The 17,704-nt window shown below is 46.9% G+C and overlaps 1 protein-coding gene across 1 annotated transcript in view; it reads left to right on the top strand.

Moving 5' to 3' along the window:
• The first annotated feature begins 368 nt into the window (after positions 1-368).
• The window catches only part of APOB (apolipoprotein B), a 39,463-nt gene continuing 22,127 nt past the window's right edge, over positions 369-17,704 (top strand). Inside the window, exons 1-18 of the mRNA XM_028166784.2 lie at positions 369-572; positions 885-923; positions 1,945-2,060; positions 3,172-3,317; positions 5,370-5,523; positions 6,378-6,533; positions 6,982-7,106; positions 8,098-8,183; positions 9,671-9,890; positions 10,643-10,870; positions 11,092-11,209; positions 11,301-11,447; positions 12,149-12,360; positions 12,619-12,856; positions 13,423-13,599; positions 15,046-15,237; positions 16,774-16,941; positions 17,399-17,610. Of these exons, the coding sequence (XP_028022585.2) occupies positions 491-572; positions 885-923; positions 1,945-2,060; positions 3,172-3,317; positions 5,370-5,523; positions 6,378-6,533; positions 6,982-7,106; positions 8,098-8,183; positions 9,671-9,890; positions 10,643-10,870; positions 11,092-11,209; positions 11,301-11,447; positions 12,149-12,360; positions 12,619-12,856; positions 13,423-13,599; positions 15,046-15,237; positions 16,774-16,941; positions 17,399-17,610 (2,816 nt within the window). The 5' untranslated portion in view covers positions 369-490. The remainder of the gene's footprint in view (positions 573-884; positions 924-1,944; positions 2,061-3,171; positions 3,318-5,369; positions 5,524-6,377; positions 6,534-6,981; positions 7,107-8,097; positions 8,184-9,670; positions 9,891-10,642; positions 10,871-11,091; positions 11,210-11,300; positions 11,448-12,148; positions 12,361-12,618; positions 12,857-13,422; positions 13,600-15,045; positions 15,238-16,773; positions 16,942-17,398; positions 17,611-17,704) is intronic.

Here is a 17,704-nt window from a genome sequence, read left to right on the forward strand (position 1 = left end):
CCAGTGGTTACAAAGCGCAGGGAGCAGGGGCGAGTTTGGTTCCCGTGCTTGGTCATCTCCCGGAGGCACCCCTAGCGCAGGGCAGGCGCCTCGGGTGCTGAGCCCGCTGGCCCGGGGCCCTGAGACCCCGGGGAAAGGACAGGCGAGAGGCAAGGCCCCAGTGGCCCTGGCTGAGTCCAGGCTGAGCCCCCTCGCCGCCCCTCCTCGGTCCTCAGAGGCGGGCCTGGTGCGGAAAAGCAAACAGGCCCCGGACGCTGCCCTTTGGACCTTTTGCAATTCGCCCGGCGCTCTTTCAGCTGCAGCCCTGGGCGGGCGGCCTCGTATAAATCGGGCCCGGGCGCCGGCCCCGCATTCCTCCCGCGGGTGCGAGTGCGGAGCGGGTGCGGGTGCGGAGCTGCTGCCTGTGGGCGCCGGTCCCTAAGGAGCCAGCGAGCAGCGCGGAGGCCAGGCCCAGCCAGCGGGCGGGAGGGAGCCGCCGCTCAGGTCGGCCATGGGCCCCCCGAGGCCAGCGCTGCTGCCGCTGCTGCTGCCGCTGCTGCCGCTGCTGCTGCTTGCCGCCAGCGCCCGGGCCAGTGAGTGAGGCCCCCCGGCCGCTGGGGCGCCAGGCCGGGGCTGGGGGGCGGGAGCCAGGGCACGAGCGGGGGCTGGGGCAGCTTGGGCCTGGGTCAGAGGGAGGACGGCCACAGGGTCGGGGGACAGGGGCACAGGACCAGCCGGGTGGCTCCTCCAGACTCAGGTAACGGGAGGGGCTGGGGATTGGGTTCTTCAAAACCTGCTTCCCTCCAAGACGCTAAGAGTCCTCTGCACTTGTCGTCCCTGTCAGACGCTGGGACCCATCTGGAAGAACGGGAAAACCCACAGTTGTCGTTCTCCCTTTCTTACAGGAGACACCGTGCCGGAAAATGTCAGCCCGAGCTGTCCAAGTAAGGCATTTCCCGCTGGGGCAAGGAAGGGCACCCCCCACCCCTCCCCCTGCACTTCAGGCCACTTAAATGCTGTGATGCTGTGATTGGTGTACCCTGCTCTGGGCCCAAGAAGCCAGTTCCTTGAGCCTCTGACCCCCTCCAAGGGGTCTCAGCTCTCTTCTACCCACCCTTCCCATCTGTCCTAAAAGTTCAGCCTGGAAGTAGGGTGGGGAAGGGACCGTCAACTGTTGGTCCGTAGACACTTTAAAGAGACATCCGTCCTGTTTGTCAGGGGCTAATCATTAATTTGAAGGGCAGGAAGGTGAGGAAATGCTGACTTTAACCTTTGTGCAGAAATCCAGATGCCCACCCCTTTGTATTTACCTGACCCCTAGGGGTCAAAGGAGCTGGCCTTGCAGTGGTACCCTGTGTTCTCCCAAGAGCCGGAGGCTGCCCTCTGATGGAGCAGCACTGCCATCTCGTGGGCGTCTGGCATCACTGCATCTGGGCTCATGACCCAAATGTTCTTTTTCTCAAATTGTTCAGAAAATGCCTCTCACGCACTGTGGAAACCTCCGGAAATTCCTTCTTGGGGGTTTCTTAAATCAGCCGGATACCCTTAACGCTTAATGAATTTAGCCTCAGATGTTTGGTAGAATCAAAAAAGAGCCACAGAATTATGGTATTTTCAAGCTGAAAAGGCAATGAGAGATATTTGCTTTTATGCTATCAACTCTTAATTTTCCAGGGAGTCTTTCCTATAGACTTTCTGAGCCTCATTACTTGACACTCCCTGCCTTGTGCCTCAGATTATATATTCAAAGATTACCAGCTAATTTAAATATTAGCCTCAGCAAAATCATAATGCAGAAGCTAAATCTATAAAGGAAAATTAAGTATAAGGCAAAATCAATTAAAAATAATTTGAGTTTAATTACCATTTTTTATTATCTTTGCCACTATCCCTCTCTGCCCAGGATTGACTGTCCTCGGGCAAGTTATTTCTGCTATGTAGCTGACTTATTTCTCCTCATTGCAGAAGATGCAACGCGATTCAAGCACCTCAGGAAATATGTATACAACTATGAGGCTGAGAGTTCCAGTGGAGTCCCTGGGACTGCTGATTCAAGAAGCTCCACCAAGATCAACTGCAAGGTATGAGGGGAGATAGAGGGCCACTGGAGGACCCTGGAGCCCAGGGCTGAGCAAACCCGGCTTGTGCCAGGACTGTCGTAATCTCCAAGTGCTGGACTGGCCCTCAGTTTGAAAGTCAGCCACTTTGCTGAGAAGTTGTCTGCCACAGAAAACAAATTTTACCCACCAGGTTTATTTTCCCATTAGCTTCCAAGATGTAATTAGAATATGTGATCTAGAATATCAGGATTGCAGACCAGAAGATTTAATATGTTGAGAGATGTCCAGCGGGTGGGCCAAGGGAGGTGAGCATCCCAGGAAAGCATTCTGGAGTGCGGTTTTTATCATCTAAGTCAAATAGTATCTGCTACTAAAGACAAAACGGAAAAAAGAAAAATTTTTATGTGCAATTTGTTCTCAAATAAAACTTTACTTATTGTTGAGACTGACTGTACTCCTATCCATGTTCCTGTGGAACAGATCTAAGGGCCACTATTGGGGTTCGTGTGGGAAAGAGAAGTCAGGCTGGGCCACCCTCTTCTTTCTAGGGTCCCAGTGTCTGTGCTGTCAGATAAGGTAGCCATTAGCCACGTGTGGCTATTTAAATTGAATGAAAGTAAAAATTCAGATTCTTAGTCACACTAGCCACATTTCAAATGCCCAATAGGCACCCATACCTAGCGGCTCCCATATTGGATAGTGAGAATATAGAACATTTCCAGCACTGCAGAAAGTTCTTTAAGCAGTGCTGGATAACAACTAGGGATCTGTTTAAACTCCAGCTGCATGCAAAGCTCTGAATAGGCCCTGATAGGTACAATGGTCTTGAATTTTTGGTTTTTCTATTTACATTAAGGAAACATTTGCTGTTGAAAGCAGTGATAGCTCTCCTCCTGCCTCCTGGTTTTCTTCCAAACCCTCACTCCTAGGCTGCATTTCTTCTAGCCAGTTGTACGTCTTTAAAGGGAGTACATTTAGAACCAATAAGAAGATATCATTCTTTGCATGCATAGGGGAAAACTTCAGAAGCATGGTACCCTAGGATATGGAAAAGGCCGGAAAGCCCTGGGCTGAGGGGGGATCTTGTGTTCTTGATGGAGAGTCTTAATGTGCTGTTACCCTCTGTTGTCAGGTTGAGCTGGAGGTCCCCCAACTCTGCAACTTCATCCTGAAGACGAGCCACTGCACCCTGAAAGAGGTGTATGGCTTCAACCCTGAGGGCAAGGCCTTGCTGAAGAAGGCCAAGAACTCTGAGGAGTTTGCTGCCGCCATGTCCAAGTAAGACGTGGGCCTGTGCATTTAAATTTCTGAGCTCTGAGTGCCACTGCACGTGTTGTGCATGAGCGTGTGTGTGTGTCCACTGAGGCATGAATGTGTGTGTTTATGTTGGGCATGTATGTGAGTATAAGTATTGGTATTCTCTATTCACCATGGATCAGGGAATTGCTGAGTTTTCCCAACAATCAAAAAGAGGGAAGCAGTATTTACCCTCCCCTACTGAAGTTCCCCTAATTATCATTTAAATGTGGTCCTAAAAGATCTCATGCTTTAAAACTCCTTGAGACAGTAAAGCTGAGATGGTTTGTTTAAACAAGAGAATTCATGTTTAAAGAATGAAACAAGACTACGCCTTGTAGTCTTCAGACAGGGTCCCGGCAGGACTTGCTGTGGCCAAACATGGCAGTGCAGGGCCTGCTCAGCAGAGGACACCAGCTTCAAGGGGTCCAGGGAGAGCTGAGGCCTGAGCTGGTCTCCCTCCAGGGCTGGCCTTTTGCCAGTGTGCACTGACCAGGCCATTCCTGTCGTTTATGACTGGCATCACTTCTGACTGATCAGTGCTCACGTTGTACTGGTTGTTAGATTTTTTTGAACATTATCCCTGCCTCATCTCCAGATCACAGTCTGTAGTGTCCTGAGTGTGTGCAAATACGGACAGTCATGGATTTGTTGATTTGGTAACATCGGAAACATCCCCCGTGCCCTTCTTTCAGTTTGTTAAACATTAGACTCGGAAGCCAGAATAGGCGTTGATGCTTCTGTCTCTTACCAATACATCTTATTTTATCCAAGACTTAGATGCATCTGAGGGAGTGGGGTGCAGTGACAGAAGGGAGTCATAGTTCCTTTTTGGTTCTTACCCTCCTGCAAAAAAGGACTCCTGCTTTTGGCCACCTCAAGGCTTTCCTGTGAGCCTGCATCAGTGTCTGGAATTTTCTGAGAGGATGGACAGCTGTGGGAAACATGCCTGGTCTCCTTTTCTTTATTCTGACTTAACTAGAGCAGGTGCTGCCAGGCCGTGTGAAACCCCCTAAGGAAGTCCCCAAAGAAAGGTCCCTTAGATCCGAGTTGACCCAGGCTTTAGACATAGCCTGAGATCATATAAAAGAGTGAATGAATGTCCAACAAATGTATGGAAAGAAGCTCCAATTCGCCAGGGGTCAGGAAATGCAATTAATGTAACAACGAGATATTTACCACCTTATACTCATAAGACTACAGAAATTGAAAACAGCTATAGCACTTGTTGCTAACAAGCGTATGAGGAAAAGTGTACCCTTGTGCACTGCTGGTGAGAATGAGTGCCATTAGTCAATATCTACTATAATTAAAAATACTTGTAGCATTTGACACAGCAGTTTCAAATGCTGGGACTCTAGCCTATGAAAAGAAAAGTAGTAATGTGTGACAATAGATGCATAAAAATGTTTATTTCAGTGTTGTTCATGTGGCAAAAAAAAAACCCTAAAAAATCCAGGAAGAGAAAGTGAATGCCATCAAACAGGGGACTATGAATAAAGTATATATAACCATAGAATGGAATGTTATACAACTTTCTAAAAAGAATCTGTTAGAGCGCTACCAAATGACTCAGAAGGATTTTCATGGAGTATAAATTAAATGAGAAAAACAAGAGAAAGACAAGTATGCATAATACCATCCCATTTGGATAAAACAAGGAACAACAAACTCTTTCTATGCAGGTGTTTTCACTCCTACGCTTCTATACAGGATTGTCTGAGTGTGGAGATACAAATGGGATGCCCAGTAGGTTGTTCTGTGAGGGAGTGTGGCTGCAGAGACCCGATGTGGGTAGAAAAGAGAGAGAGGATGAGTGAGCCAAGCAAAAAAGGAAAAGAAATGAAAGAATACCAAAAGCATACACATATCTGTATGCTCTTGAAAAAATATATATAGATGTGTGTTGATATGTATGAAGAAAAAATGTAAAAGGAAAATAAGTAAAAAGGAGGCTACAAAGCCACCCAGCTTATGTCCATCAGGCTCATGGTGGAGAAAGGACACTCAGTGACCACACTCTCTCTGGGACAGGTACGATCTCAGGCTGGCTGTTCCTGAAGGGAAGCAAGTTTTACTTTACCCAGAGAAAGAAGAGCCTAAACACATCCTGAACATCAAGAGGGGCATCATTTCTGCCCTCCTGCTTCCCCTGGAGACAGAAGAGGCTAAACAAGTGTTATTTCTGGTGAGAATTTAGAAAGCTGATAACAGTGGCCCTTTGAACGCATCTTCACATATTGGAGCCGGGTCCCACTTATACATCAGGTGGATCGTTGACTCAGCTGCATGGCTAGTTACACGGGAGGCCCGATATTGGTGTGAAGCACAGTGCCCAGGGCTCGCCCCAGCCTCTGGGCTCATTGAGGGCTCAGCCCACGCAGCCTGAGCAGGTTGGGTCTAATTTTATAGCAGTTTCTGGGGAGTCCCAACCACCCTACTCCTTTGTTTGATTTTGTTCTGTTTCCACAAGGTATAGCCTCTGTGTTGTTTTAAACACAGAAAATAATTGAATCTACTTGCCAGCCTCTTTTAAGAATTTCAGGTTTTGATCGGAGAGAGAATTCAATTTACTTCAGTCCCACGAACACTTTTGAGCCCTTACTATGTTCTGAGTTCCATACTGCGCTACTCGCGGAGAACTCACTGCTGCATCCTGCAGAGGCCTCTCCTCAGGGAGTTCCCAGGACCTGGGGTGAGAACCAAGACACATAGAACACAAGGCAGATTGGAATACGAGCCATAAATGAACAGTTGAGAAAATGCTCTGCGAGCACAGAATATAAAACCAGCATTGGCTAGGTCCTAGGAGGGCCAGCAGGTATGCCTCAGAACCAGGATCACCCGTAAGTGGTTTTCTCACTCCAGCTCTGGCCGCCCTTGGAACCAGCAATGCCCACGCTCTGTCAAAGAGGATGAAGCTTTCTCCCAAAGCCACGTTGCATCCGCCTTTTCTCCCTGGCTCCTTTCCCAGCCCCACCCCAAGAACCTAAACATGTTTCCCCATGTTGAATACACCATTTGTATCTTTTGCTCCCATAGGACACCGTGTATGGAAACTGCTCCAGTGACGTTACCGTTAAAACAAGGAAGGGAAATGTGGCAACAGAAATATCCATCGAAAGAAACCTGGAGAGCTGTGATCGCTTCCAGCCCATTAGCACGGGAGTTAGCCCCCTGGCTTTGATCAAAGGCATGGTAAGTTTCACATCAGCATTGCTATTCACACGGCAGCAGCCTCTTTATTATTAAAATGATGGAATGTTAGAGCTATACGGGATCTCAGAGGAAAACTTGTAGGCAAAGAAAACATAAGAAGCAGTAGCAGCTGTGAAGTGTTTATGTTTGGTGGGACAGACAGGCGTATGTAGGGTACCAGGTTATATATACTTTGTGCAGGATCATAGGTCCACTGGGGTAGAATAAGAAGAGTCTATAGCTTGACTCAGCTTTGGGTCTGCCGAGTTGTTGCATCCCCTTGTCAAAATGTCAAGTACCAAGCTCTCTTCTCTAACTGAATGTATCTAGTGGTACAGAACCCCCATTCCCCCCACCTTCTTCCCTGAAGGTAAATACCTATGGCCGAAGACTCTGGTTCAAGCCCCAGGGACTGATGAAAATGCTTCTCCCCTGATCTCATTCACAGACCCGCCCCTTGTCAACGCTGATTGGCAGCAGCCAGTCCTGCCAGTACACCCTGGACCCTAAGAGGAAGCACGTGTCAGAAGCCATCTGCAAGGAGCAACACCTGTTCCTGCCTTTCTCCTATAAGTAGGTCACCCTCTGCAGCCTTGATTCATTATTTACGGGGCCAGTAGGAGCTGAATGCTTCTCAGGAGCCCTCTTGCAGGCTAGGCTGTGCCTGGGAGGGGGTTGTGAAGAGGTACAAAGCAGAGCCCATCCCTGTCCTCCTGTCTCAAGCTAACAGGCAATTTGGTAGGAAAGTCTTAGGCATGCAAAACAATTTGGAACCAACAAAAGACATCTGAGACCCAGACTTTAAGGGCTGTAGATCAGGAAAAACTGGGGATCATTACAGCCTGCCCTGGTTATAAAGGCTTTGCAGAAGATTTGGGAATTGGCATAGAGATTTGTGTATCCAAATCCATTCTGAAAACTGGTCAGTCAACTAATGTATATTGAGTAATTGCTATAGTCTTGGCACTGTGCTGTGGGAGGTGCAAAGGACTTCCAAAGCACAATGTTAGTCCATTCCCTCTGGGCCCTCCAGAATGGTGGAGGGTGTAAGGTACATATGTCCTTCTGGTGGAAGGACAGCCAACGTGACCAGAAGGAGGTGGTACTGTTCACCAGGGGGATCAAGGACAGTTCGCTTTTTCTTTTAAATTGGATTATAGTTGCTTTACAATGTTGCGTTAGTTTCTGCTGTACAGCAAAGTGAATCAGCTATGCATATACATATATCCCCTCTTTTTTGGATTTCCTTTCCATTTAGGTCACCACAGGGCACTGAGTAGAGTTCCCTGTGCTATACAGTAGGTTCTCATTAGTTATCTATTTTATACATAATAGTGTATATATGTCAATCCCAATGCCCCAGTTCATCCCACCCACCCCCTCCCCCCTTGGTATCTATCTGTTTGTTCTCTACACCCGTGAAGGACAGTTGGCTATAACTGTGGGTTGAAAGGTGAGCAGAATTTGGGTAGAAGCAGAGGTGGGGGAAACATTTAACATGAAAAGAACAGAATGGTCTGGGGAGCTGGCCATCGACGACATGACGTGCCTCCTTTGTTACCAGGAATAAGTATGGGATGATGGCACAGGTTACACAGACTTTGAAACTTGAAGACACACCTAAGATCAACAGCCGCTTCTTTGATGAAGGTAAGACTTTATGTGCACGTGGTTGCCAGGGCTGGGAAATCTGCCCACGATGTACCAACCATGGCTTAGCTCCTTGCTGGGCCCGATGAAATGTCTGCTGGTGATGAGGTCATGGGCTCTAGTGTTCTGGCTGTGGGCCATTCTACTGAGAAAGCACATTCACTTCAGAATGTCAGGTGGCAATGGGATAAAGGAAAGGGAAGAGTTCCCCAAAGCTACCTGGGTTTTTGTAAGTAGGAAACTGGTTTCCTAAGTCAACCTTTGGTAGATCTGACAGCCTCATACACCCCATGATAAGGCCTGGGGCCTGGACAAGGTGGGGCAAGTGAGAGAGACCCTCAGGGTCAGGGATCAGTCTTTAGAGCTGAAAGGAACTATAGAGACCTCTGGTCCAACCCCAGCCCTGCATGTGTCTTGTATGTGAAGCTGTCGTGTGCCTTACCTCGTTGTTCTCAGCAACCTGTGATGTCAGGTGGTAGCAACGTGTGCTTTTATACCCATCAGAGGTGAAAGGGACCCAGAGAGAGGCTTAGTGATGTGTTCACAGTCACAGACTATTAGAGGTGGTGAAAAATAGGCCTCCAGGTCTACTCTAAGTGGACTCCTTCCACTGCACCATATTTCCGTGCTGATTCACCTGCCTCCCTGGCACAGGTGAGAGCAGGGTGATAGAGGGGACACAAAATCGTCTTCCCCTCCCCCACAAACTGCCAGTAGATCCCGCTGGAAGAAAGGGTGGGTGAGCAGCAGTGAGTCAGCTTCAGCTGTTGCCACGTCAGCAGCAGTACCTCCTCACCAGGTCTTTTAGGCAGAAAGGTTATCCGATACCAGAGTCACAAAAGCCTGGATTCAGTTCCAGCTCTGCCTCTCACACCCAGAAAGGTCTTGGGCAAGGTGAGTGGCTTGCCTCTGGGTCTTAGTTCCCTTATCTTTATTTTTTTATTTTTTATAAGTTTATTAATTCTATTCATTTATTTTTGGGTCTTCGTTGCGGTGCGCGGGCTTCTCATTGAGGTGGCTTCTCTTGTTGTGGAGCACAGGCTCTAGGCGTGCGGGCTTCAGTAGTTGCAGCGTGTGGGCTCAGTAGTTGTGGCTCGCGGGCTCTAGAGCGCAGGCTCAGTAGTTGTGGCGCACGGGCTTAGTTGCTCCGCGGCATGTGGAATCTTCCCAGACCAGGGCTCAAACCCGTGTCCCCTGCATTGGCAGGCGGATTCTTAACCACTGCGCCACCAGGGAAGTCCCCCCTTATCTTTAAATTGAGGAATAATACTACCCTCAGGGAGAGTGTGATGAGTCAATGAAAACACTGAAGTCAGACCCCTAGCACAGAGCCAGATAGATACGTAATGGGCATCAAGTACAGTACCGGATAGTTTTCTTTTCTTTTCCCCTTTGCTGACCCCTCCTTGACCTCCAGTTTCCAGTAGAAAGATGAGGGTGAGAAGCAGAGGTAAGCCAGAATCCCTCTGACACATTCCTCCTTCCAGGTGCCGAGGCGGTGGGTCTTGCCTTTGAGAGCACCAAGTCCACGTCACCTCCAAAGCAGGCCGAGGCCATCGTGAAGACCCTCCAGGAGCTGCAGAAACTGCATGTCTCCGAGCAGAATGCCCAGAGAGCTAACCTCTTCCATAAACTGGTGACTGAGCTGCGAGCCCTCAGCAATGAGGCAGTCACATCCCTCTTGCCAAAGCTGATCGAGGTGTCCAGGTATTTCTTGAATAGTCGCAGCTCTATCTTTCATAGATTATACACCTGTGGTAGCTGGCTGAGACCTCGGCCAGAGAATCTCAGGGACCATTGAAATTTCAACCCAGTTAATCAATTAGTCAGTCAGTCAATGTTTACTGGATAGAGAAATATCAGCTAAGGTGTGTAGAGTTCCATGGGCAATACACACATACCCACATTGCATCCAAGGTAGATACATACTTGTGTATTAAGACAGGAGGGAAATATTTCCCACATTTTGATGTGTATCTTCTAATTCCTAGTTCTGTAATGGGTACCCTGGAGTGTTTGAGAGAAAAAGAAGTCTGTGCCTTCTGGAAGCCTATAGGCTAGAGGAGAGAGAACTCAGGCAAACAAAATAATACCGTGCCTTCTCTTTACTCCAATGCACTCACTGTTAGTGCTGTGAAGATCAGAGAAGGGACTGAGGACTGGACGAGTGTTTGCCTGGCATGTTCTGTGTTCTGACCAAAGGATGACAGACCTCTCTGGATGTTGAGTCCAGGGGGTCCTTCTTCAGACTTTGCTCCGTGGTGCTTCTCCGGTGGATAATGCTTATAGGGAAGGCTTTCTGGTTCTAGGGATCTGAGTGAGATTTTGGAAGATGGTTGGATTTGGATTGTGAATAAGGGGAATAAGGGCATTCCTGACAGAGGGAACACCATGAGCCAAGGATATTTTAGCTGCCTAGAAGGTGATGTTTATAACTTTCTCTGCCCTTTTCTTCTCAGCCCCATCACTTTACAAGCCTTGATTCAATGTGGACAGCCCCAGTGTTACACTCACATCCTCCAGTGGCTGAAAAGTGAGAAAGCCAACCCCCTTCTGATAGATGTTGTGACCTACCTGGTGGCCTTGATTCCAAAGCCCTCTGCCGAGAGGCTGCGGGCAGTCTTTAACATGGCAAAGGAGCAGCAGAGCCGGGCCACGTTTTATGCTCTGAGTCACGTGATCAACAAGTGAGTATTACACTGGTTCTCCTCGTAGGAGCTAAGGAAGACCCCGCTTCTCTGTATTAAGTTTGTACCCTCCCTCCACTTTCAAATTATGATGCTTACTCTTTTGTTTTTCTACTGCTCATTTTGAGAGTAATGATTTGAAAAAAGAAATCAGCAAATGTAAGTATATATTTTAAGATAAATCTGGCTATGCTCGCTGAATCCTACCTCTTATTCTGTAGCTATCATAAGACAAACCCTACGGGGACACAGGACCTGCTGGAAATTGCTGATTACCTGTCGGAACAGATTCGCAATGACTGCACTGGGAACGAAGATCACACCTACTTGATTCTGAGGGTATTTTCAGTTTTTTGTACGATGTGCAGTTTTCCTGTACACCCCTCACTTCTTCTGTGCCCTGATTCCCTCTTGTTTCTTTTCAATGCAGGTCATTGGAAATATTGGTAGAACCATGGAGCAACTAACCCCAAAGCTCCCATCTTCAGTCCTGAAATGCATCAAAAGTAGACAGCCATCACTGCTGATTCAGAAGGCTGCCATCCAGGCCCTGCGGAAAATGGAGCTTAGAGATGAGGTAAAGTCCACAGAAGAGGACTGAAAGTGAAAAGTTTATTCAGACTGACAAGGATTTGGAATGAGATTCTAAATCTCCTCATTCTAGTGACTTTATTCTACTGCTTTTTAATTGCAACTTTCAACACACCTGGTGACTGCCTAGCAGTAATGTGGACGTGAGAGAAATATTTGCGCTTGTTGCTACTCCAGCAGGCGGAGTGTGAGATGTTCACTATACGCTGTCCTCCCGCCAGACTGACCATCGCTCCCATCTTGGGAAAACATGTCTGATTTTTCCCCAGTTTCCCTAGACTAGGATAGTCAAACTGGCCCCAGAAAGTGGCAGTGACTCCAGAGCTTTGCAGACAACCTGACTTACTTATTAGCACCAAATTCTCACTGTCCCTTCCCACCTTTATTCTCATATTAAGATAATTTATGTTAAAACAACTTTATCTTCAGTTAGTGGCAGATCTCCGACAAGTTGTAACTTGTCCAAAACTTGTGTATTTTAATGCAGTTGAATTCAACACGCATTTGATAGGTGTCTTCTGAGAACCCTTCCTTGAGCTGGTTGCTCTGGGGGGAACACGGGCAAGAAGGTTCAGTACCAGCATTTGAAGGATTCTTAGAGAGAAATTCAGCTTGCGTGTAAGACGAGGCACGTTTGCCAGGCGTGTTCTGCGTTCTGACAGTGACAACAGTCTCTTTTGGCTACAGGTCCGGGAGGTCCTACTTCAGACTTTCCTCGATGACACCTCTCCAGGGGATAAGCGACTGGCTGCCTATCTCATGCTGATGGGCAGCCCTTCCCAGTCAGATATTAACAAAATCACCCAACTCCTCCCACGGGAACAGAATGAGCAAGTGAAGAACTTTGTGGCTTCCCACATCGCCAACATCTTAAACTCAGAAGAGCTGTATGTCCAGGAGTGAGTGAATTCGTCCCCATCTGCCACAGGGGGCTGAAATTCCAAACCTCAATTCTGATTTAGCCGCTGCCTGCCCTTCATACATTGTTCTCTCTTCCGGAACAAACATCTGGGTGAAAGGGTGGCAGATCTGAGCCAAGCTCTTGGGGCAGATGAAACCCAAATAGTTTGGTAGCGATTGGAAATCCATATTTACTTGGGGGTGGAAGAGTAACGTGATGTGTGTCGGCTCACAATATCCTCCTCCTCTTCATCTAGGTTGAAAAAGTTAGTGGAAGAAGCTCTGAAAAAATCTCAACTTCCAACTGTCATGGACTTCAAAAAGTTTTCCCGGAACTATCACCTTTCCAAATCTATTTCTCTTCCATCACTTGACCCAGTCTCGGGCAGAATCGAAGGGAATCTTATATTTGATCCAAGTAATTACCTTCCTAAAGAAAGCATGCTGAAAATGACCCTCTCAGTCTTCGGATTAGCTCCAGCTGACCTCTTTGAGGTATGTGTGAGATTGAAGCAGAGTCTTATGTTTTCTAGGCCATTCTGTTCTACATCATAAACATAAAGTCAAGTCAAGGGAGCCGTGAGCCAGCTACGGAGGAACAAGAATCATCAGGCAGTGGTACCATCACTTCTTTCCCTCCTCCCTCACCTTCCTGCCTCCCCACTAGGGGCCATCTGAAGCATGACTCCTTATATGAATGGAAATGCAGATGTCTCAGAGAAGCCCTTAGACCCCAAATCCAAGGAAGTGCATGGGTTGCGCAGTCAGACGGCTCTGGTTCAAACCCCAAGTCCACTCCCAACTCTGAATCTTTGGTTTAACTATTTATGCTCTCTGAACCTTAGCTGCCTCTTCCAGAACACAGGCATGTGATAAGTTCTGCCTGTCAAGATTCTGTTGAGATTTAAATAAGAAAACTCACGTGGAGTGCTAAGCTCAGCTCCTGCCCTGTAGTAGTCACCGAAGACTCATTTAATGAATTGGGCATAAAGAGGGGAATGGAAGGCTGACAGGCAACAGAGAAACATGATGGCATTTTCTTGCCTGATTTTCTTTCTCAGATTGGTTTGCAAGGAAAAGGCTTTGAGCCAACATTGGAAGCTCTTTTTGGGAAGCAAGGATTTTTCCCAGACAGTGTCAACAAGGCTTTGTATTGGGTTGACGGTCAAGTTCCTGATCGTGTCTCCAAGGTCTTGGTGGATCACTTTGGCTACAACAAAGATGATAAACGTGAGCAGGTATGTTTCTGTTAAGTATCCTCTCAAGGAAAGCTTTGGGTTTCAATGCGAAAACATTCTTAATCTAAGCCTGGAAGTCACCAAGGTACTATCTAACTGAAGTGACAACTATGGCAATTATTAACCAGTCCAGTGAGGATAAGAGCCAGTATCCTCTGTAGGTATGGGCCTCCTGGAGATTCAGTCTACCCACATCCAGACCCATTAGAGGCCTCTCTAACATAATTAGAGGCTCTCTAACATTAGAGGCTCTCTAACATAGAGTTCATAATAGTATGAACTCTGGGGCATGGGTTTGAAATCTAACCTCACTCTCTTCAAGCTCTGCATACCTGGGCAAGTTGCTTGATGTTATGTCTGTTTCCACATCCCCAGATTGCTAATAATAATCCATACCCTTCACGAGGATATTTAAAGACTAAATGAACTGAAGTATGTAAAAAGCGAAGCAAAGTACCTGACTCTTGTATTGATTATTCAAGAAGCAGATAGTATTATACTCTTTAATTTCATATTTTCATTATTAATAACTACTTTCTTTGGCTCTCACCCACACCAGTGCACTAGCTTATGGGAGCAAAATCCTCTTTGAAGCTAGCATAAGCCTCCACTTAAGGAGTAGAAAATAGATTGTATGATCTGGAGCTTCTTATGCTTTAGCTTTTTGCTACCCAAAGTGTGGTTGTCATTGGCATCACATCAGAGCTTGTTAGAAATGCAGGTTCTCAGGCCCTACTGGGCTCTGCTGAATAAGAACCTGCATTATAACGAGACTGCCAAGAAACTGGTGTGCACATTTCAGTTTGAGAAGCAGGGCCATAATTTACTCCTCCATGCTCGCAAATGGTCCCACCTCCGTCTTCTATTACTTACCTCCGCTTGAGGCTGAGGGTCTTTGATCTGTTTGGAGCCTTTCAATCAATCACTCTTTTCTTCCTCAATGCCTAAGCATCAGTCTATGGAATTCTTATCTCTAAGAACTTACCTAGATAAGAACTTACCTAGACCAGGTGTTTTTCAAGCTTTGGCCAATGTATATAGCAGCTATGCTTTCCCAAGAAACCCCTAGTGTTTTTGCCTTGTCAAAGGAGAGAGGGAGTAAGCAGGGGAGGGGTTGGCAGACAGAGGGTCTTCTAATCTTGGGGAGCTGTTGGGATCCTGGTGTCCTGGAGAGCAGAGGTGCCCCTTACTATGCCTACATCATTCAAGTTAAGAACAGAGTGGAAGCGCCGTTGTCCCTGAGTGTTCTTCGTCTCAGTCTGGAGGAGCTATCTACCTTTTGATAAAAGGTGGGAGCCTGATTTCAGTGTCTTCCCTGTGCCCCTGCCTTGAGCATTTGTGTTTAGGCCCACCACGGCTGCAGCAGGTAGGTCCCACATCTGAATCTACGGGTGTTTGTTTGACAACACTCACACCTCACTAGATATTTTGTTGTTAAAATCCCAGGACATGTTCAACGGAATTATGCTCAATGCTGAGAAGCTGATCAAAGATTTGAAATCCAAAGACTTCCCAGAAGCCAGAGCCTACCTCCACATCTTGGGAGAAGAGCTTGGCTTTGTCAAGCTCCAGGACCTCCAGCTCCTGGGGAGGCTGCTGCTGAACGGTGTCCGTACCCTGCAGGGGGTCCCTCAGATGGTAAGCGGGCCAGGCCCCGTCATAGGGTGACGAGATTAGCCTGGGCTCCTTTTAGATCTCTCAGGCTCCCTTAAGATCCCAGCCACACAAACCAGAGAAAGTGCTTGTACTTCCTTCAGAGAAGCAGGTTTGTCTTGAATTTCAGTGAAGAAGATTCTTGGATCCTAAGGAATTGATAACATTTAGAAATTAAGCTATTCATCATGTTAGATGTATCTTTTAACAGCGTTCATTTGTTCATCCGGAAAACAATGTTAAGTGTGTCTCCCTCTACCTATGCTACAGGTTCCTTTTAATATTGAAATGATGCAGTGATTATGAAACAACATATGTAGAAAACTGTAATCAAGTATCTAAATATGAACTATAGTTTTTTGTTTTTTTTTTTTGACTGCGTTGGGTCTTAGTTGCGGCATGCGGGCTCTTCGTTGTGGTGCGCGGGCTTCTCTCTTCGTTGTGGCACATGGGCTTCTCTCTAGTTGTGGCGTGCAGGCTCCAGAGCGCGTGGGCTCTGTAGTTGTGGCACGTGGGTCCCAGAGCGCATGGGCTCTGTAGTTTGCGGCACGCAGGCTCTCTAGTTGAGGTGCATGAGCTCAGTAGTTGCGGTGCGTGGGCTTAGTTGCCCCACAGCATATGGGATCTTAGTTCCCTAACCAGGGATTGAACCCACGTCCCCTGCATTGTAAGGCAGATTCTCTGCCACTGGACCACCAGGGAAGTCCCTATAGTTTTTTATAATTATTAATTTATTAAAAAGGGAGAAAATATCCAAGTATACTCCATAGGATATAATGAATAATAATGTGGCTTTAATAAAAGAGATCTCAAGTTATTTTACAGATGTGTTATAAAGAACAAAGAACAATGCATACTGATATGTACATCATCTGAATAGCTCATCAGTTTTGTTTTTTTTAATTATTTTTAAAAATATTTATTTATTTATTTATTTATCTGGCTGTGCTGGGTCTTAGTTGCGGCCTGCGGGATCTTCATTGCGGCGTGCAGGATCTTTTAGTTGCAGCATGCACACTCTTAGTTGCGGCATGTGGATCTAGTTCCCTGACCAGGGATCGAACCCAGGCCCCCTGCATTGGGAACACGGAGTCTTAGCCACTGGACCACCAGGGAAGTCCCAGCCCATCACTGTTTAAAAATTGGTTTTACCATAATATATCATGCTGCAAGTAAACCCTCATTTACATTTAGACTCCAAAAAATCAGAATTAAGCCATGCTATGCAGTGATACTTAAAGTTCATAAATCTCAGAGGCCCAGAAATATTCTGAAATGCCTTCTAAATCACCAGTTGAAAACAACATGATATTTACACAGGGCAATTTTTTGTATCCCAATTTGTTGAAATCAGTAATCATTCATCTTTACTTATTAAACTATTCAGCTAATTAAAATATGCTGGTCCCTTCCTTTCTGGATAAAGAAGAATAACCATTGTCTAATGGGGGGGGGGAGGTCGCATTTCACAAAGCCCACTTCGATGAAGCGTACTTTTCCTCTCCCCTGTCGGATCTACAGATTAAAGAGCTCGTAAGGAAAGGTTCAAAGGGTGACTTGTTTCTTCACTACATCTTCATGGACAATGCCTTTGAACTCCCCACCGGACTTGGATTACAACTGCAGGTGTCCTCCTCCGGAGTCATCACTCCTGGAATCAAGGCTGGAGTGAAACTGGAAGTAGCCAATGTAAGACCCCGTCCACTTTTTCCTTCCTTAGGTTGTTCTTTTCCTCCAGGGTGGGTGTCTTGTGCAATTTAAAAAAATGTGTTTCCAGTTCAAGACGAAGTGCATCACCATTGGAATCACCTCATTAACTTTTATGACAAACGTTAGGCTTCCACTAGGATGCACCACCTCGCTAGCTCTGCTCGGGCACAGCAGTAGCATGAGAACTCAGCTGTTTCTGTCGTCTTTGTATCTTGTTATGCTTCAAGTTAACTTGGGCACTTCCTAGTCCTGGGTATCGGTCTGGCCCTGGAGGACTGAGAACTTGGCTTTTCCTCCTACAAACGAATCTCAGTAATGTTTCCTCTGGTGTGAGCCATCCAGAGATATTTGCCCAGGGGTGGGAAGGGTGGTTGATCTGACTACAGGGGACTGAGGTTATTTAACAAAGCTGAATAGGTTGTTTTGTGACTTACAGATACAGGCAGAACTGGTGACAAAGCCGTCTGTGTCTGTGGAGTTTGTGACAAATATGGGCATCATCATTCCGGACTTTGCTAGGAGTGGGGTCCAGATGAACACCAACTTCTTCCATGAGACAGGCCTGGAGGCGAGAGTAGCCCTGAAAGCTGGGCAGCTGGAGTTCATCGTTCCTTCTCCTAAGAGGCCAGTCAGGCTGTTCAGTGGCAGGTAATTCTTTCAGTAAGATCTGATCAGCCAGTATGAAAGAAGGAATTATGACTGCAGGGTTTGGCCAGGCTAGACAGCTGATTGAGATAATTCA

This window comes from Balaenoptera acutorostrata, chromosome 12 (genome assembly GCF_949987535.1).
Source record: "Balaenoptera acutorostrata chromosome 12, mBalAcu1.1, whole genome shotgun sequence".
NCBI lineage: Eukaryota > Metazoa > Chordata > Mammalia > Artiodactyla > Balaenopteridae > Balaenoptera > Balaenoptera acutorostrata.